The sequence below is a fragment of the Erpetoichthys calabaricus genome, chromosome 15, assembly GCF_900747795.2.
Source record: "Erpetoichthys calabaricus chromosome 15, fErpCal1.3, whole genome shotgun sequence".
Classification (NCBI taxonomy): domain Eukaryota; kingdom Metazoa; phylum Chordata; class Cladistia; order Polypteriformes; family Polypteridae; genus Erpetoichthys; species Erpetoichthys calabaricus.
In genome coordinates, this window is record NC_041408.2 from 21755575 (window position 1) to 21778139 (window position 22565).

At 41.6% G+C, this 22565-nt stretch overlaps 1 protein-coding gene across 3 annotated transcripts in view; it reads right to left on the bottom strand.

Annotated features, from left to right (window-relative positions):
- mark1 (MAP/microtubule affinity-regulating kinase 1) overlaps window positions 1-22565 on the bottom strand; it is a 409722-nt gene that overhangs the window by 262323 nt on the left and 124834 nt on the right. For all 3 annotated transcript variants that reach the window (XM_028820601.2, XM_028820599.2, XM_028820600.2), the window contains exon 2: window positions 13080-13283. In XM_028820601.2, coding sequence (XP_028676434.1) covers window positions 13080-13283 — 204 coding nt within the window. The remainder of the gene's footprint in view (window positions 1-13079; window positions 13284-22565) is intronic.

Here is a 22565-nt window from a genome sequence, read left to right on the forward strand (position 1 = left end):
GCAGAGTAGCCTTCCACTCAGGGAGCTGCTCTCATAACGTGTGTCCAAGAAAGAGCAGAGTTCTGCTTCAGTGGCTGACTGTGAAAACATCACAGCTCTGATAAGGAGAAACAAAAATCTAAATTTGAAAACTGAAGTAGGTAGTGCTACTGTACTGTCATTTAAAGGTTTTCTTTTTTTCAGATGTACCTACATAACAACCAGCAGTTTAGATCCAGATGGGTCATTCACTAACTAGCACACTTGGTAAACTGGAGGGACCATGAAAATAAGTTATTTAGTCAACATAATTCAGCACACTGTTATTTGATAGTGGATAAGATTACTTTTATATTGTGTTATTTAATTTCTCTATTTGACTTCTGCAAGATAAAAATAAAAAAATTAGACTAGATGAGACATTTGAGTTGGATGACTTGGGAAAGTGTCACAGCAGCCAGAACCAGACATCTTAAATGAGAGTTTGTTTAGGCCGCTGGATCTGTCAGATTGCACTTCCCTTTTGTAGATTTGATGTCTCTTACCACTGGTTGGAAAAAAGCAAGAATGGCAACCAGTAAAACTACCTTTCTTAAGAGATCTCTGCAAATGACATACAACAACATACACGAGACGTCCTTTCCTCATGCCTGTGTATGTTGAGATGCTGGAACGGGAAATGCAGCTTGAGTGAATACAAACGACTTCTGTTGCGAAAAATAAACTTGGTAAAGGCTAAATGCTGGACTGAAGTCAGCCTTGGGGCTCTTTTGATTCATTATAACAAAAGACATGATGGGACTCTACCTGTTATATTTCAGCCAGGGTTCCTCCCCTGGCTGGGTTTCTAATGCTGTTTTTATGTTTATTCTGCTCATATTCTATTTTTAACAGTGCTGATTACCTAGCTTCTTTATGTCAAGTTGTATTCGGTTGTGTTCCTTGTGTTTTGTGGCTGATTCCCAAGAAGTCCTGCAAAGGCTGTGGACAACACACAGTCCCTTGCGGTTCATTCTGAATGTGTGCGTGGTGTGGGTGAGTGCCTCTAGTCATTGTGCTTTTTGTGATTTTCTACATTTTTTGTAACCTGTGCTCTGTGTTTTTGACTTCACCTCTTGGATTATGGATTGGGAATTTGTTCACTTTTGAGAGTGCCTTCTAAAGGCACTGCCTTCTATACCTTTTGTGCTCTTATTTTTTTAAACTTATTTTTGCCACAGAGCATTTGTAAGAAAATACATTTTTTATTTAAAAAGATTTAATTAGATTTAGATTAGATTCAACTTTACTGTTATTGTATAAGTACGACGAAATGAGGTTTAGCATGTAACCAGAAAGTGCAAATATTAGACAGTGGGTAGAAACAGGATATTAAACTGCATAGACAGTATGGTGCAATAAGGCAGTATACAAATGAGAATATACAAGGTGAGACACAAAAATAACCGGACTGGAAAAAAAAACATTTATTGATGAGTTACAGCATTCTAAACATTGTCACCTTCTCTATACTCCCCCTCCCGATCTCTACACTGCTCCATACGTATCTTCCATTGATTGAAACAGTGCTGGAAGTCTTCTTGGTTGAGGCTCTTCAACAGGCCTGTGTTCCCTTCAGGTCACTTTTGATTTTTGGGAACAAGTAAAAATCGCAGGGAGCTAAATCAGGTGAATAGGGAGGATAATTGAGGACAGAAATGTTTTTGTCAGTCAAAAACTGCTTTACGGAAAAAGAGAAAATTTGCAAGAAATTTGATGTTGATTTGCTGTTTGATTTTTTTTACCCAACATTATAGCGGCAATTTGTGTAGCGATTGTTGTGCAAATACTGGCCGGGCTATTCACAGGATATACCTGGCTGGTCGGTGGTTTGACAGGGCGTGTAGGAGGGGATATAGTTCTATGATTCACGCCCGGCCGACCTCCAGATGGTTTCCCAGGAAATCCCCAAGCCCAGTCCGGTTATTTTTGTGCCTCACCTCGCATGTCTGTATGATATTTGAATTTACAGATAGTAGTTTATACAAGGATGAGTATGTAGATATGAACACTAATCAGTAAGTACAGATACATGATATGAATAAATATGGATATATTAAATATACTTATGTACAGAATAAGATGCATGTAAACAGGTGAAAATATACATAAAGTGCAGTCAGAAGTTTATTGATTATTTAGAAAAGTCAGCTATTGAGTGATAAGGGTTGAGAGTTCAGAGTGGCGATGGTGTTATGAAAGAAACTGTTCCTGAGCCTGCTGCTGCAGGACTGAAGGCTCCTCCTGATGGAAGGAGGGTAAACAGTCCATGGCTGAGGTGAGAGAGGTCCTTGATGATGCAGCGAGCCTTCAGACATTTATACCAATGTAGATTGTTGTTATTGTAGAAAAGCTAACCCGACACTTTCACAGTAAGACTAGTCAAGTATACGGGGGGGGACTTGGCCAACTAGCCCTCACTGATGAAAATACAACCAGCACAACAGTAACCGAAAACAAATATGAAGTTGTTACAGAAATCATCTGGCTGAAATTAACAGATGCTACAGGTGGTACAGACCCATTGTCAAAACCAAATCTTTACGTGGGCATTTGCATTACTGTGGACTGACACTTGTCAATATGAATTCCCAATGTAAAATTGAATTAAATGTTAATTAATCGTTAATCAAGCAAAGAGACAAGAGAGATGGAAACACACCGAAAGACACCACACAGGATAAGCAGATTACGCCCCCAGCGACAACTGGGTGTATTTATTGTTTTGTGTCATAACAAAGAACAGGTAATTTACTGAGCCCTAGCGTATCCATGTAAACCTCGCTGCTGTTACAAGCAAAAAAAAAACAATACAAATACGAGCACTGGGATGTTTTGCACCTCAATTCACCTTGTTCCCTCTCCACACACACACACATCCCGACAAAATACGTTCTTGTGATCCTGTCATCCACATTTGATTGCTCAGGGCTCCTGACTCTTCGGCTGTTCTGCAACACACAGTACATTGGCTCGTCCATGAGCGCCTGTCACCAACACATGGGGTCCTCCTCAAGCACAACATCAGACCAGGCTATCTCAGGACTCATATTTGAAGCACTCGTATTGCAGGGAGCCCAGCTACTGGGAAGTGTTCCCTACAGTGCTATGGAAGAGATGGGAAGCATTCAAGGAGTTCACTGTCAACACGGCAGCATCAGTACTCTGGAGTAAACACTGCCACTACTTGGCCTCACTTGATCAATAAGTACCTCTGTCTGCTGACTGCTACAATAACAATAAAATATGTATATACTAGCCAACGCCCGCCGTAGCATACGGCGGTGTAAGAATAGGAATGGAAAACGGTGAGAAAGGAATTCAGAAATCAAGAAGAAATAAATACTTCTTGAAAGACGCAGTGTGCATGTAGAATTTTTCGGCCAAGCAGGATTACATGTATCTTGGACTTCCTGGAAATGTGGACGGTAATATGATCCTTTTGCCTACACGTATGTTGTTATTTTCAGCGTTTGCTTGCAGTGCATCTGATAGTTCCACGCGCAGATCCTGTTGATGTAATCTGAGATAGTTGAGACGCGCGCCCTCTGTTTTAACATACGCATCTACAACGTACTGTTGGAATAGTTTGCCGGTGGAGTGCAAAATACTAAATGTATTCCACATTGCTAATCTGTACACGTAAAATTGACATTGAGTAAGCCTTATTCACTTGGTGGTTCTTTTATCGGGTACATGTTGTAAATCTTTGTGCCAGCCAATGTCTCCGTAAGGGAATAAAAGTGGGTAAACCATAGGATCGCAATTCATATTGAGCGTGGAAATCTGCTTACAGGAGTTGCCTATGGGATAGATGCAAATGTCCCTTTTGGCAGGTGTTTCGCCATCTTCTCTGATGAAAATCACTGCAACATCGGTGTGACATGTTGGGGCATTGTATTGTTGTAAATCCTGCCTAGGGGTTTCCTTGAAAACCATTCCTACAGATGCTGTTGGATTGGACTGAGCGATTTCATGCATGTGTTTGTATGATTTAGCGAAGGGGTTGATGGTTCTGAGCATGGAATCTAGCTGGAGAAGTACATTTTTGCTGCATACAGAGTTTGCTTTATTTTGTAATCGTACTTCAGTAGCTTGCGCTGTGTCAAAAACATACAACTGTCCATATCCTGGAGAGGTAGAAGTGTTACTGTATAGTGGAGAGATTTGATCATAAATTTGCCCGTGTATTTTAAAACAGTATGGTCCGTGGCCAGGAGGTTGAGTTATCTGTGCACCCATGGAAGCAAACGCTAGAGAAGAGTTGTATTCTCGAATGTGTTCACGATCATTTTTAGCTTCTGATGGTTTGCTGTTGTGGGGAACAGCCCGGACACAGACAGGTAGACATGATGGTATCACCACACACACGTTTATTATACATAATTTACAAAGGTCAAGTGGACAATCCCAGTGCCTCAGCACCAAACACCCCTTTAAGTCCTTGGCCACACAATGCCTTCTTAGTCTCTGGTCCGCCTCCACTCCTCTCCACCAAGCTTCATCTTCTTCCTTCCGACTCTTACTCCTGACTGGAGGGAGGCGGCCCCTTTTATTCACCCCAGAAGGACTCCAGGTGCATCCTGAGGGCTTCTGTAGCCACACCCCTGTGTGGCGGAAGCTCTGTTGGCGTATCCGGAAGTCCTCCGGGTGTCCCCAATACTCTTCCCCCTAGCACTTCCGGGTGTGGCAGAAGTACTGAGGTCCAGGGCTCCCAAGGCATCGGGGTGCCCACTGGCAGTGACCACGGGCCCCTACAGGGTTGAGCTTCCAAGCTCTGTACCCGTGGTCCCCAAAGAAACCAGGGAGGACGCCCCCTCTTGTGTCCTGGAGGAGGCACAAGCCCTCCTCCACTCCTCCTGGGCATCCCAGCCGGGCATGAACCCCCGCCGGGTATCACACTGTGTAAGAAGCTGTTGTAAAGACACATGTGGCTCCCGCAAAGGTGGTAAAGCTACTTTACCGTTGTGGCAGCCTACTTGTTGGATGTATTACGTTCAGCAGGCCAGTATAGTGCATGACATGGAAGAGGGCGAATAGGAATCGAGAAATGCCGTGTCGGCTACGTGTGGGCGGAACCGGTTTTGAAGTGGAAGCAGGACGAACCAGAAGAGAAATATATATATAAGAGATTAATCAAAAGCTGCAAACTATATAAATGACACACTCAATACAGACATAGAGCATCACTGAGGCAGATAAAGCAGGACATACACCCAGGCAGAAATGGGGAGAGATACAAAAGTGATAACTCACCTAGCGGGAAGATCTCCTGAGTAGTGGGTTAGTATAACTTGATTGTAGCCAAGTCACCCAAAATTAACAAGCTTGGTACTTGTAATTTAGTCTGACTTTCCTTCATGGCCAATGCTAGTGCAAGCCATGTGCAAGTTCTTGTTAGCTTCATTCTGTCACCTTCAATGTGGGGGTTTTCACTTCAATCTCAGACTGAGCGGCCGAGTGCTTTACAATATTGTCAGCAGTAAAATTAACTGGGGGTGATTTCATGCACTGCAGTGGGTTGGCACCCTGCCCGGGATTGGTTCCTGCCTTGTGCCCTGTGTTGGCTGGGATTGGCTCCAGCAGACCCCTGTGACCCTGTATTCGGATTCAGCGGGTTGGAAAATGGATGGATGGATTTCATGCATGTTCTAATATCCATCCATCCATTTTCCAACCCGCTGAATCCGAACACAGGGTCACGGGGGTCTGCTGGAGCCAATTCCAGCCAACACAGGGCAGGAACCAATCCCGGGCAGGGTGCCAACCCACCGCAGGACACACACACAAACACACCCACACACCAAGCACACACTAGGGACAATTTAGAATCGCCAATCCACCTAACCTGCATGTCTTTGGACTGTGGGAGGAAACCGGAGCGCCCGGAGGAAACCCACGCAGACACGGGGAGAACATGCAAACTCCACGCAGGGAGGACCCGGGAAGCGAACCCAGGTCCCCAGGTCTCCCAACTGCGAGGCAGCAGCGCTACCCACTGCGCCACCGTGCCGCCCGTTCTAATATCCATACTGCAATTTTTGGAAAAAAAAAAAAAAAAGAAATGCTCTCTGCTGTATAATTTATAACACTCTATGGTGACAACTTTAAACGTACTCACAAACTCCTACCTAACAGGAGTTACTGCTAGCAACAAATAACCAGTCAAGGCATGAAACACAATCATAGCCACAAAATGGATGGCTAGCAATCAAAAAATAAAATCAGCTATTTAATTCTTTGTTAATTCACAACTGCAGTATATATACAGTATATTGTTGTGCATGCGTAATGAAGGATCACCTTCCTGGTTTACTGGAGTAAAGCGATACCACCCTGGGGTGAGAGGGGGCACAGTTGCTAACACTGTTGTCTCTTTCGTCACCCAGAGCAGGAAGAAAGACACCTACTGAGGGCAACTGACTCCACCACTAATGGCCGGAGGACTATAAAACAATGGATGGGTATATTTTTATATGTTTGTGTGTGTGTATGTGTGTCTTTTTTTTTTTTTTTTTTTTAAATACAAAAGTATTAAAAACATTTTTGTCTCATAAAAAATCATTAATGGATGGGCCAGGAAGTGTTAAGAGAGGCTCATCCCCCTGAGGCCCTTCCAGAATAACGGGTGTGAAGTGGCACAATCATGTACCAAGTCCAAGAAGGCTACTCATTTTTTTAAATGAAGCACTTGCAGCTGCATAGCTTTCTTTGAGGACTGCAAAAACATGAAATGGGGCTAGTCATATCTGAGAATATTATGTTAGAATATTTGTAACAAAAAAAAGCATCAAAATGTTGTGCTATTTATTAAATCAACCCTCTTTTGCTAATTAACTGTGTTTTAGTAACCCAATTCACTGTGAAAAATATCCAACAATCCTGGAGTACATACATAGTGGGCAAATATGTTTAGACAGACAGACAGACAGATAAAGGCACTATATGAAAGATAGATAGATAGATAGATAGATAGATAGATAGATAGATAGATAGATAGATAGATAGATAGATAGATAGATAGATAGATAGATAGATAGATAGATAGATAGATAGATTTGCATCTACATCTTTACTTTGACTTCTTGACATAGATATAAAGAGCTGTAAAATAATGCAGAATAAAACCAAGTAACATTACATTAGAAAACTGCCTATATTGTCATAATCCTTTGGTAAAATGCATTTTTTAAAAAAGGAAACAGTGAGATTATTATCTTGTGCTAATTTGTTCTTGGAGTTTACTCAAGCATAACAATTAGGCTAGACCAAAGCTCTTCCCAAAACTCTAATACGCTTTATGCGGTGTAGCTAGGGGAACTGCACGCCTTTTGGCACTACCGGAGTGCAGAATAATGTATGGTGATAATCTGCAGCGGGGCTTAGGTGCATGAATATTAATGAGTTCAGAGGGAAACTCAAGATGTGGTGGTCCTGCATCCTTTTCTCCAGACTACAAAGGCCACTTGCTGAGTATTCACGTCAGTGGATCGGAACAGAACTACAGCCTCACATGCCAGTCCATGGTAACAAAAATGAATAGCAAAGAAAGTTGTATACGTTTGTACTGACAAGTCAAATATTCCTGCCAAAAAAAGCCTAGGAGTCTCATATTAACCTGGTTACTCAGTAACTTGGAACAATAAATAAACAATAAGCCAGTGAATTGTGTTAATTGTGAAATCAACTGAATGACATAATCTTAGAAGAAAGCAAAGTAAGTATATCCTGGCTAAGATGTATCATCTGTATCATATTATATTATTAAGCCTTCTAAAGTGTACACCGTTTCCCATTCCATTGTCACACACAACACCTGAGTCAACCTCATCTGTACTTGTAATCAAAGAGAAAAATTTTCATTCCGCATGTGCACCTGAGGCCAAATCAGCCAGTAAGTGCCAATACTCTCATCACTAAGATTCATCAGGGGCAATCTGTGTCTATGCCATGTAACACTACCAGACAGCACTCAAACCACATGGGAATATAAGATCGTGAACCTCACTATATCACCTCCACACTCACTCTTTGCCGAAAAAAGCAACTGCATGCCATGCATGATGATATTTAAAACAATGGCTGCCACCTTTTATAGTTAGTCCAAACTCCTGTTTTTTTTGTTTTTTTTTTACAATTTCTATTAGGTATAGGAATCTCAACAAGTTTTACTTTTGTATGAAAGTTAACCAGTTTATACTAAAAATAGCAGGTTACTGCTCTAAATGATCCTGTAATCATCCAAGGAGGAGTGGACAGCCGAGACAAGAGGGCCAGGCCTGACATCAGCTTACACGGCGTCTTGTCTCCTTTATGTTCAAAGAGATAACGACAGATTGTGAGCGTGCATGTTCATAACCCAAAGGTTGCTGCTTTTTGACAGACAAACGGCGACACCACAAAATTAATTGTCAAACTGAGACAAATATACAATACCAAAAGATGGTGTACATTTATGAAACCCCAATAACTTCAAATGGGTATTTGAATATATTCAAATGTTATATTTTAAATAAGAAACCGTATCCCAATTACTGGTTGAGATTACTACTACAAGCATCAAAAGTTCATCTCACAAGGACTCACTCAGAGCTAAAAGCTTGACAATATACTGATGTGTGTATCCTCACACACACATATACATACATACATACATACATACATACATACATACATACATACATATATATATATATATACATATATATATATATATATATATATATATATATATATATACTGCCTGGCCAAAAAAAAGTCGCCACCTGGATTTAACTAAGCAAATAGGTACGAGCCTCCTATTGGATAATTACTGCATGGGCGATTATCTTTCAGCTGGCAACAAGTTATTTAACCCCAACTGGTGCAATGAGTTGCTTCTCATCCTCTTTAATAAAATCCCTATGTGCGTCCAGGTGTCCGTGTGTGGGTGTCTTCTGGTGAAGTGCGCATGCACGGGGCACGGTGCGATGCACGATATTACTGTCATATTGTGACACAGACTACGAATGCCGTGAATGTAATTACCCCGATCTACATGCTGTCAAATAAACGAACCACATGCCGTGGCGCAACGTTAGGGGCATCGCCTCTGGCGCTGACGTCCGAGGTTCGATTCCCGAGAGGGAGTGCAGTGGAGTGTGTACGCCTGATGAGCCCAGAATGAGGGCGAAACACGTGTCGTGTACTCTTTGCATTTATTTGACAGTAAACTATTTCAACCATTCTATGATCTGCTCCTCACAAACTGAGGGCACCGTGGCGGATGTTAGCAGATTGCTGGCCAACCACAAGCGTTACCTGGTAGGTAACCACCCATACAATCAGATTGTGACACAGACTACGAATGCCGTGAATATATATATATATATATATATATATATATATATATATATATATATGGAATCTGGGGTTTTCATGCGCAAGGATTTTGAATATCTGTTTGGAAATTGTGTCTCTGGTTTAAGTAAACTCCTTAGTGTTATGTTTCCTCCCCGAAAATAAGCCAAAAGTGTTGAATTTTTATCAACAACAGAAAAAGTAATTACATGTAACAGAAAAATGTAAATACCAAAATGTCACCTTGATCTCAGTAGGAAAGGAATGTCTAGTGTCCACTGCTGCACTGATGCAAATTTAGTAGATATGCTTTGTTGTCTTTTGAAACCGTCACCAATGTCCATAGGTGTTAATTTTTTTAAAATATTTTTTCCCCCACAATCGACATCGCCCATTGTGTTCTTGTAGCCTATCATAGCACAGGGCATAGTAATTTCCACGTTTCCCCTTACATGAGCATTGTCAGTTGTTTCCTTCCACTTTTTTGCCACGTATCTACTGCACCACGCTGAAGCTCGATACGTCCATGCAACTGTAGTCATCAAGCATATCACGGCGGATCAGTTTTTGCCTCAAATCTCAGATTTGCCCTGTGGCACTGAATTTGAATCTTTTTTTTAATCTTTTTTGCATATTATTTCCACATACCTTTTCTCTCTTTTATTATTTATTTTTTTTGTATTTTTAGTTTTCATTACTTTCTATGTGGATGAATTTCTGTTATTACTAAAACTACCCCATTAGACATTGCACACGTGTAGTGTTTATTTACCCATTCCTTCATCCATCATCTAATCCATTTAATCCAGTTCAGGGTTACATGGGTCACAGCTGATTGTAAAAACACTGTACAATGCAGGAAGGAGTTTATTTAATCAATCTGAAATATTACCTAGATACAAAATCCACTAGTCTCAGTCAGCACAATTTCCTGTAAATGCTCTTTATAAAAATCTGTCCGCTTATCTTGTAACATCCTTATTGTTTCTGATTTTAGATACATGATAATAGATGGCTGCCTGTCTTTAGGTTTAATTGCACCCTCCAATTTGCTGCACATCTTTGGTGAAGTTAAGACTGCTCTCACCTCCAGACTAACCTCTGACCATCTCCTCTGGCTCAAATTTCAGCAGTTAAAATGAGCCAAGTCTCAGCCTTTCATTTTCAAAGTTCCATGATCCAACCTTCCACCTTTAACTAATTACTGGATCAAGATCAAATCTATAATTGCTTAACGTGTACAGAACTGAAGGAAACCCTAGTTAAGGCATCTCTCGCTGAACTTCTCCAAAAAGGACGCCAGCCTCTGCCTCAGTGACCTACAATGGCCTCAATGGGGCCTTATTACAGGCTCATCACACTTTAGCTTTTTAGTTTTCCAGTTCCTGGCACACTAGTTTAGTGCTGCAAGCAGCTTTTAATGCTTTCTTAAACTTGACAGTGAAATCTGTAAAATGTCCTTTGGCTCAATCCTATCTTTCACTAATTAAAACAAGCATATTTATCACATCCGCTCTGAATTAAAATAAAATGCCACATGCAGTCCTTATTATTATGTAATAGTGCTGTTCTCCTAACAGGTGGTTCCCTCTTGAATAAATTCTCTCTGGTCATTCTGACGTAACTGCTCATTATACTGGATCACATACAGGCCTTCAAATCAAAGTAAAAACTGCACGAAACGGGCAAGACATCACAACAAATCCAGAGGGTGGCATGGTGGCCCAGTGGCTAACATTGCTCCCTCATAGCTCCAGAGTCTTAGGTTTAAATATTGGCCTAGTTGCTGCTGCGTGGGTTGTGCATGCCCCTCCGCCACCATTACAAGCATGCATTAATCTGGGTGTTTGCAATTAGATGTGTAGACGTGTGTGTGAGTGTGTCCTGGAGGGACCAGAATCTTGTCCAGCATCACTTCCTGCCTTGTGCCTGATGCTGCTGGGACTGGCTCAAGTTACCACAATCCTGGACTGGATTTAAGTCAGTCAAAAATGTGTAATTTGAAGGATCATTTTTGGAATATGAAGAAGCCTCATAAAATGCAAAGCTTTTGAAAATCTGTGACACCCCAAATGCACTAGTGCACTGTTAAACTATACAAAGAATGGCATTTTTACTTGTATATATATTAAAATTAGGACCTTGTGTTTTACTGTTATATACAAAATGAAGGACTTAATGGAAAATGTTTTATCATTTACATTCCCAATCCTTCAAGATATTTCTCAGATTTCTGTAGGGGAAAATAAATTTTGTGTTAAAGTTGATTGCACGTTTATCAGGCACAGAGCTTACTGTTTTATTCTGTTTGTTTTATGCACATTTTAACAACTATAATGACAACACTCAGGAGGAGTGCTATCATATCACTCCATAAATATGGTGCACAGCACACAGGAGGAGCTTTATATCCACCACTTCATTAAAATTTGTTGCAACACGTTTAAATGGCTACACCATAATGTTAACTACTACCTCTGCCCTGTAGTTCCAGGCACCCAGGTTTGGTTCCTGTCCTGGTCATTTTGTGGGGCTTGAACATTCCCTGTCTGTTCACGTGGGTCCTTTTTGATTGTCCTGTGAATGATTAAACCCCTCATCTAGTGTTCCTGTCAAGCCTCCAGTGCTGTCATGACAGGCTTTGGCTTGTAGTGTACTGATTTGAGTTGCTTAAGGCTGATTTTTACTTCTACAACGTAGCCTGATGCTCACATCCTCACAAATGTGACTACGTGTCATGTTCAAGTGAACCCATAGACCCCTGTGACTCTGATTGGCCAGTTCGGTAACTACGTATTTCTTGAATTGTGTTTCCGTTTGTCTTCCAATTTGAATGTCAGCAAATGTATAAAAAAAGGAAAAATATGAGGGACAAATACATTCGCCAACAGAAGAAAATGGCTAGTGATTCTGAAGAGTAAAAACTGCCTGCTTTGTAATGGGTTATTTGCTTTTCTTGTATGCTACAAATATTGCCAACTAGCATTCAAGCATATGTTGTGCCATACAAACTGCTTGTGACAGCGTAGTGCACAAGCATAGCTGTGCTTTAGGCTCCTCGCAGAAGTATAAATCAGCCTTTATGCAAAATTGGTACATAAGTAATTGAGTGATAAAGGTGCACTGATGGACCACAAGCTCAGCAAGAAACACACAGTATTTAAAAATTGACTATGTTTCACATGATTACAGTCTATTAAATACTATAAATGTACTGGGCTATAATTTTCAGTTAATTTTCGTAAACTGACACAAACTGGAGCTTCGATTCAGCAGGCAATATAAAAATCTTCAGAACATGCAATGTTCTTCACTTATTCAGTGACCTGGATGTCCATAACACTATACTGTATAGTTCCCATGACCTGCTGTTGGGACAAAGATTCATAGTTGTATGGTGTTTGTTTCCCCTAAATCTCCAAGTTGTCGTAGCAAGACAGTTGGTTCACCATTATTAATATTTAATATAATTTACTTCCCTCTTTACTTCTTTGCCCTTATCGCTGTTAAATATGGGTTTTAGTAATTTCCTTCTTAATTGTCTTCATGTATATTTTCATCAATATTACTAAGAGGATTTACTGTTATATCCTTAATACTTTTCTAAGCAGTGAAACTATAAAGGCATTAGAAAGAAAGATTTTCATTAACCCTTTAAACTCAACATAAGAAATCAGAAGAGTTGCCAAATGCCGCTGAGAACTGAATTGCTTGCTACTCACCTCTCTTCCAGTCAGAACGTGCTTTGCTAGCTTGACTTTGGCGAAGTTGCCCTTGCCAATGGTTTTGAGCAGGCGATAGTTGCCAATGTGGGGCTGCTCATCAGTGGTTGATGCGATGGAGTTCCGGCACCGGGGGATGTTTTGCCGACTGTTCGACTTAGTGGGCGGAATATATGGTTCATGGTAGCCATCAATGGAAGTATGCTGGAAATAAAATAAGGAAACATTAATCAGGATAAAAACAAACCCTTGATTTGTGATTCAATGTATTGCCATACAAATTTAACAGCACTTGACAGTTAGTACTCTAAACAGAAATCTTTTAATGACACTAACCAGCACAACAAGAGAGCATCAGGCCTTGAACAACAGAGATACTGTTGTATAGAAAAGCCTAATTTATGTGCACCATCCCGCTGGGCTGCATTATGTGTACTCAAGGCCACTGAACGTCTGAGGGGCAGTGCTTCATTAAGTGTCTGTTCTGATTTGGAGCTCAAATCTTGAAGTCTACTTAGCAAACTGCCAAATGTGATGGACAAGGATAGAGTTAGGGCCAGTTGATACTTCACTCTCAAAACACTTACGCACAAACATCATGGCTGCCACGTGTTCCCATCGTTCTTTTGATGTACCTTCAGAGCATGTTGTCAGAAATTAACGTGATGCGTGTGCAAGTTGATGTACAAGCAAAAATATTGGTGGCTTGTGTGTTCAAGTTTTGGTATGTTATGTCAGACAGATAGAGATAGATTGATAGATACTTTATTAATCCCAGGGGGAAAATCGTTGTTTACTCTCAACATGTGATGGCAGGATTGCAGATCTAACAGGATCAATCTGTGTGTTTTGATGTTTGAAGAATGGTTCGATGCAGTGAAGCAAACTGTCAAACTTAAATGCTGCCATGAGAATGTATTCATGGTGCTTTTCTTCAACCATTTCTCGCATAGGCAATACAAGTGTCACATATTCCCTATCGTAATGACGTGATACATTTAAAGGTCTCACATGCTATCTTCTGTGTCACTGTTGCCCTCTTTTTCTTTTTAAAACATTCACAACAGCCTTCAGGATGCAGAGAATTTTTATCTTTAATACTTTTCTTCCCTCAACTCACAACACAGTGAAACTGGACGTTGTTTTCTCACTGTGATGCTTTCTCACGCTGCCACCTGGTGGAATCCTCCAGTTTTACTTAAAGTATGCAAGCAAGTATAGACAGTACAATGCTAGTGTAGCAGCAGCTGTCCTCAAGTGCACACATCACCTAGCGTTACGCATATCCCCGGCATTAAAGGATGGCATCGAAGTGTGGCACAAGCTGCAGGAAAAGCAGTCCAAGACCAATGAGTACCTGCCTCTAAAGGGGGCACGGCAAAAAATACATGGACCAAAAGGGAAAGGACAACATTGCAAAGTCATCTCTATTTTTGACAAGCCTTTAGTTTTTGCAAACTTGATTTGGCTGCAATGATGTAAAACGAGTTTCTAATTTCATTTTCAAACTGTTAACTGTGTAACTGCCTTCAGAAAAAGGCAAATATATTTTTTTTCAGTTAACAAACAGGAAAAAAATGAACACGAGTCAGAAACTGAGCAAAGTTTGTAATGAAAAAGTCAATTCTACCTTTTATCACAGCCTAATACAGAAACCAAAAAGCAAAGTCGAAAAAGAAAAGCAAGAAATCTGGACATCAGATCAAAAGATAAAAAGCAAAGCACTTCACAAGTCAAGGTGTCCAGTCTCGAACACCAGGACGAGTATGGAGCTGACCTTTACACCCTGACCCCTATGGACACATTCAGCGTGACCCCAAACGTCACCTATAGCAACACCACAGCAACCGTTGCAACATACAGCATCCAAGGTTAAATAAAATGGCACTGAAAAATAACACCAAAAAATCAACAAACCTCTGAAGGAAGATTTCTAATAAAAGGCAAACATCAAAAATTAATTGTGCTAAAAAAAAAAAAAAACCTTCAGGAAAGCTGTACACTTTAACTTAAAAAGCCAGTGAAAAGTAAAAAAAAAAATGGCAATTACAACACAAACATCTGTACAAATATTGTACATTAAGTTAGTACTTAAGATATCTGTATATACTGTTTAAAACACTGAGATCTGCCTTTCTGTCACGCAATTACTCACAAACTACTGGAGCTACAACCTTGATTTTGGTTTCAATCGAAAGCTATGTTAGATAGGGGCAACCTATTGGCCATGACTGTGGTCGTGTGTGTACAGCAAACTGATCAAGAAACCAAGTGATAACCACTGTAATGGCGAAAAAAAACAAAAGCAGTGACATCTGCTGAGCACCACACACATCGCAGAACATCTTTATCAGCATGCACAAATTGAGATCTCACCCCCAGGACATGGAAGCTACATGTTTAAACTTCATAATTAAGTGTAAGTATTGTGTTTATTGATCATCGAACTTTATATTTAATGTAAATAAAGGACAGCAAAGTTAGTTGTGCGTGTGTGTTTACGGCAAAGTGATTGCACAACCCAGTGATAAACACCATAATGGCAGAAAGAAAGGGAAGAGCAATGACAGCTTCTGAGTGCCAAGATCACCCCACGACACCTTTACCAGCATTCACTAGTAGATGAACTATACAAGACACTCTATTCAGTTAAATCTTGACTTGTCAGTCCAGAAATGCACAAAAATACCCACCAGAGGGGGATACAGTATACTGCACTCTGGATAAACATTTAGCGCAAACACAGAAATCTTAATAAAGTAAAAAGATTTATTCCACAAAAATGCTCTATAACAAAAGAAAGCTCAGTGGAGCACAAAGGGAATTTCCTGGAGCAACAAGACTATCTGTTGCAAATAAAGTCTCAATAAAAGAATCAACTGGCAAAGTCGAAAAAAACAGGGCAGGAAGTCAAAAACCGTAAAATAATAAAAAGCACAAGCAAAACACCCAATAAACACTCAGCAACTCCCTGGCGCATTCAAATAAACCGCCAGGCACTGTGGGAAACCCTCACCTTTATAGGGCAGAGGGCAGCCTCTGATGGTCCTGCCTATTGGGGAACCACCCATAAATCAGATAACAAAGGATTGGGGACAAAAATCACAAACGAGGAATAATTCAAATAATTAACAAAAGTGACAATCACATAAATAAAATAATCAAAAATGAACAAAACAGACATGAGACAAGGCTTTGACTTTCATCCAGGAGGGGAATCCTGGCTGAACCATCACACACACACTAATGTAATTGTAATTCTACCCTGACTCACGGGCTGGCACGGCCATTTATACTTTTCTCTCTTTTGCCCTCAGAAATGAAGACCAGAGATGAACAATGACATCACTTTTCACTTCCACAAGCATCTCTGCCCTTTCAGTTCCGGGGGTATTTACCAACCAGCCTCACTGAAAGTCACACGTCGAAACAACATAACATTCAGTATACCGGAAAAAAAACTTTTTTCTACTTTTGATTTATTTTTGTGGCTTTACCAACTTGCCAATCAACACAGGGTTCACTGAGTGGTGTCCCAACACTTTATCTTTTTGTTTTGTCTCACTATTATAATGCTTAGAATAAAAAAAAACCCCACTAAAATCAGAAAGGACGTCTCAACAAATGACAAATACGCAGAAGAGATTAAAAAAAAGAAACATAACTGAAGTGAAGATCCGTCCAATTTCCCTACTCGGGAGTGGAGGTGTTAATTAAAGCAGGTCTCGCCAATGAGGGGCTTGGTCAACTAGAGTGCATGTCTTTGGATGCAGGGAGTCAGGTGATGTCCCGGGACAAAACCCACTTCAAGACACTGGAGAGGAGAGATTACTATCCTGATGATGGGCGTCACGTCAGCAGCACTGATCGATTGAAATGACAAAATGTGCATTGTGAATTTCCCCTTGGGATTAATAAAGTATCTATCTAATAATAGTAATAATAATAATCTATCTAATAATAGTAATAATAATCTATCTATCATTTTTCCTTAGAATTTATTTTTTATCAAGAAGAGCACAATAAAGTAGAAGCTTACAAACTTTGCATTAGGGACAAATATATCTTTCCTGAATTCCCTCTGCTGACCTTCCTCAAAAACAGAGGTAGGCCTCAGCTCATATAGACATCAGTCTTATTTAATTGACAATTTCTCGAGAAGCTCTTCTATTACTGTGAAGAGTCGAGCATAAAAAGCCCAACAAATGGGGACGACTCAACAGAAGGGGGTGCCCTGAGTTTGCACAGAGAGGCTGCGACGCCCTTGCAGGTTGTAATCCTAAACATTCACAGGTCCCCGCTGTTTTAAACTGCATGCACAGTAACTTGCCACTGAGGAGTCTTCTTTTAAGACGGCTGTGCTCCAGAACTCCAGCAACCTAAAGAGAACGCGAGCCCCCAAGGAAGAGTCAATAAATGAGTTCTGGCTGCAGCAGACTCCAGGGCTAGAAGAAGAACCAGCCTTTCTTGTGACATATTGCTATAAATCAACCCGTGCAGCATCTTAGTGGAACTTCTGCAAGCATTTTTTAGAATAAACGCGATTGAATAAAGATGGAGTGTGACCCTGTGGCAGCTCTAATCGAGAGGCTGTCAACCATCTTGGGCTCATGACAGAGACACCCGATCACAGAAGTGAGGAGAACAGCTCATCGGCGGACACATTCAGGCAGGCAAACAAACCTAACGGGCTTTAATCATTAAAACAATGAGAAGCCGCAACAAAGAGGGATTGTCGACACACTTCGCCAGATGCAGCTATTTTGTACTACTTTCTGCTTACCCTCTCATAATTAACTTAAAAAATAGCGACACTAAACCTACTGAGGAACCTACTACTTTAGACATTAAAATAGAAATAAAAATCACACTGAGAATGAGGTCTTGATTGTGAAAAAATATTACAATATAAAAGAAAAATTTGAATAGCTTGAGAAAACATTAATAATTTAAAATAATTAATGTAAGGCTTAGAGGGAAACAATGGGCAGAATAAAACGAGGACGCCACTATAGGAACAACTCTGACCAGGGGCCATTCAGCTTAAGAAAACATGAAAAATGCATTCTAATTATGGTACAGCTCACTAAATTACAAGTTGCAACATAAAAATGAATTGGCAAATAGAAAGGTAGGCCACTGTGATTGACAAATTTAGTGTGAGAAAAATATCACACATAATAAACCGCAGCAAAGCTGGAAAGGTTACAACGAGTGTGCACAGATGAACTCATTTTGTTTCCTTTTGTACTGGGGGATTTAGTAACACACGGTCATGAGAATGCCACATAATTGTAGAAATAAAAGGGACAGTGGATGTGCAGACGCCTTGTGCAAAACTCTGGCTGCCGTGTCTCCAAAGGTGAAAGACGCCAGCTTCCAATTTTAAATCTATGTTTGGGAAAACTGTGGGCAGTGCAGTTCAGAAAGGTAAGCTGAACCAGAAATGGCCGAAGTTGGAAGACTGTTGTATGCTTACTGCATGAAAAATTCAAATAAACTTAGGCAAAACTAAGTATCCATATTACCAGTGTGCAAAAACTTCCTGTCGAAATAGATAACAATAGTAATCCTGTGTCGCCAGTGCACTGAAATCCAACTCTGCTACTGTGAAATACACAATTAATAAGCTCTGCAGAATTCTATCAGTTACCTCAATCACATCCTACACGTTGTTGCACCACCTTGTACATCTGACGAGCATCACACAGAATCTCCACAACATTTCACGACACATCAGCACTTAAACCACTCGGTGCAGTGCTAAAGGGTCTACATCACCATGCAGATTGGGGCAAGTACATATTGTCACCCAATTTGCCACCCTGTCACCGACCTGCCATAGTTAACAACATCGACAGCAGGGGGCACAGGGATGCCACACGAACTGGAACCCCTACACAGACAAATACCCTGGGCTTCTTGTATTTCATGACTGAACATAACCAGTTGGGGCAGCACGGTGGCGCAGTGGTAGAGCTGCTGCCTCGCAGTTAGGAGACCCAAGTTCGCTTCCCGGGTCCTCCCTGCGTGGAGTTTGCATGTTCTCCCCGTGTCTGTGTGGGTTTCCTCCCACAGTCCAAAAACATGCAGGTTAGGTGCATTGGCGGTCCTAAATTGTCCTTTGTGTGTGCTTGGTGTGTGCGCCCTGCCTGGGATTTGTTCCTGCCTTGCGGCCTGTGCTGGCTGGGATTGGCTCCATTAGACCCCCATGACCCTGCAGTTAGGATATAGCGGGTTGGACGATGACTGACATAACCAGTGTGAGGGAGACCCCATCAAATACATAAAAGTGTAACAACAGATGTCCGTTTATCGCAGCAAGTGCCATGCAAGTTCAGTGTCATGCAATTCTGATTTTGTACATCTGCACCCCAAAAAGCTGTGCATTAAAGAAAAGTAAAACTCAAGTGAAAAATGAGCAAACAAATGGCTTGCCACCGCTTTCCTGACACTGAATTGGATATCAAACCCGCACTGCACACTCTTCTCTACTCTCAGTCGGTGAAAAGGCAAATAAACCCAAAGGTGACCTCTAGCGTCTGCTTGAACGTTTTACCCAACCAATCCCTTCTGGAATTCTGCAATCCGGACACACATGCTGTGACCACTTCACCACCACACGAGCTGTGCTTCTCACAGTTAAGAAAGCCCTGTCACTTTACAGTGGTGCACGTGTGCCTGGGGGTGCATTGCTGCCGATCTCAAATAGTGGCAGACTGAAGCGATGATGGCGCTCCCTTTTTCCGCAGAGATGTGCAAGATCTGTAGGTCTCCAACCCTCATGCAGGTTTCTGGGTGAACCTCAGCCAAAGCATGTTGTTTTCACCCCTCTGCACCATCTTGTTCAACTTCAGACTATTTTTCCCAGGCTATGAGTTAAGAAGCAAAAAACTACGTTGACTACTTTTACGGCTCAGTGATGGATAACATGGCAGGCGCACCTTTTCAAGGGTAAAGCGGTGTTCCTCTTCGACACAAACACCTGTCAGTGTCATGCTGTACCTGTTTTTATTTCCATGTCACGTTTCTAACCTGTTCAATCCAGACCAGGGTTATGTGGTGAACAGAGCCAATCCCAGCTAGCACAAGGTGCCAGTCCATCGCAGGATGAACACACAAGCACACACCATGGCCTAGGCAGAGTGGGGGCTCTGAGGCTAAGGATCTGCGCTGGTATCCAGAAGATTGCCAGTTCAAATCCCCGTTACAGCCAAAGGGGATCCTACTCTGCTGGGCCCTTGAGCGAGGCCTTTAACCTGCGATTGTTCCAGGGGCGCTGTACAATGGCTGACACTGCGCTCTGACCCCGAAAACTAACAAATTCCTAATACAAGAAAGTGTATAAAGCAAAATAAAGAATAAAGAAATAAGGTAGAGTCACCAGTACACCAAACTTGCATGTGTTTTGGACAGTGGGAGGAAACCCACACGGACACGGAGAAAACATACATGAAAAGAAGCTGTGAAGTCAAGGACCACCTAATTACACAACACAAGTGCCAAGGGGGATAAAAATAAATGTAGGTATACATGTTCTGAGGTTCCATTACAGAAAGAACACAACAAAAAGCACAAAAGCTTCTGATGAGAGGGAATCTTTTTGAATTTGTGTCCTACTTTTGAGGATCTTCTTTCTTTCTTTTTTGTTCTTCACTGGAGTGCGCTGGCACTCTGCTGTGTAAACAGCTTAGCCATTCTGAGCAAAACTAACACATCCCTGTTGCACCGTATTGGTCCTGGCAAGATAAGGGACCTGGCACTCTTTTTGTAAATTCGCCCTGCATGTCAATTTTCATGCCCAGATTTACCCAATCTTTTTGTGAAAATAAAACACTGACGCACAAGACCACGGGGCACCTTGGCCCAATTTTTTTTTCTTGTAGGCATCTGTCTCAAAGAGGAAACTCTATAATGTAAAAGGCAATACTTTGGCTAGTTTCAAATTCTGATGCCAGGCATGTGATAGCTGAATTAAGTTTTAATAAAAGTATTACCCTGAATTTTCCATCTCTTCTTGCTAATCTTAGTAACTGAAATATCAATTTTCCCATAACAGTAAGCAAGCCGTCAGGAAGCAGCACAAAGTGCAGGGCTGCTGAGTAAGGCTGACAAATCAATACGGAATCTATTGAGAGGCGAAACACGTGGAAATTCTGATACGCATGGCAGTAGGAGAGCAACAGGAAAACAGGCTGGTGAGCAAAGAGGCGCAAAGTCCACCCAAATGTAAAATGACTTAACGGCCTCCATTAGGATGTCGAAGTCACAAGGGATTCAGAGCTGCAAGTAAACACATACTGGAAATAAGTGATAAAAATGAATCATAAACAAAAGAAAAGAACGGGGGACTGCACTAAGGCATGTATGGACTATGGGAGCTGACCAAAACACTTATAGGGAAGTCAGGTGATTGAGCATAAAGCAAGCAAACGTCACACAGAAAGGGGTCAGGAATGGGCTGTAATAACTATTGAGAACACACTGGAAGAGGGATTTCACACCCTACGACCAGCAACATCTCCGTACTACCCCAGTCTACTAAAGTGAGAAAAGTAAATGAACAAGGTGCACAACCTGACCCACCTTCAGATGAAACTTCACAAATAAACTGGGGTCTTAAAATGAAGTAGCACCTACAGCCACCGCATTAAATCCAGCTGCCTAATATTGTGTAGGAACCCCTTATGCCATCAAAAAAGCTCTGACCCATCGAGGCATGGACTCCACAAACCTTCTGAAGGTGTCCTGTGCTATCTGGCACCAAGTCCTGTAAGTGGCGAGATGGGGCCTCCATGGATCGGACTTGTTTTTCCAGCATATCCCACAGAGATTGAGATCTGGAGAATTTGGAGGCCAAGTCAACACTTTGATATCTTTGTCATCTTCCTCAAACCATTCCTGTATCCGGCTGAAAGAGGTCACTGCCATCAGGGAATACTGTTGATATGAAGGGCTGTAGGTGGTCTGCAGCCATCTTTAGGTAGGTGGTACCTGTCAAAGCCACATGAATGCCAGGACCCAAGGTTTCCAGCAGAACACTGCCTACAGAACCACACTGCCTCTGCCTGCTAGCCTTCCTCCCATAGTGCCATCTCTTCCCCAGGTAAATGATGTACAAACACCCAGCTGTCCACATGAGGTGAAAGAGAACATGATTCATCAAACCAGGCCACCTTCTGCTATTGCTCCATGGTCCATTGCCCATTGTAGTAGGTGCTTTTGACAGTGGACAGGGGTCTGCATGAGCACTCTGACCAATCTACATATGCAGCAAGCACTGTGTGTTCTGACCCCTTTCCCTCATGGCCAGCGTTACGTTTTTGAGCCACATGTACTACAGCAGCTCTTCTGATGGATTGGACAAAACAGACTTCCCTGCGCTCCCAACACACATCACTAAGACTAGGGCACCCTGGACCCTGTCGCCTATTCACCGGTTGTCCTTCCTTGGACCACTTTTGATTGGTACAAACCAGTACATAC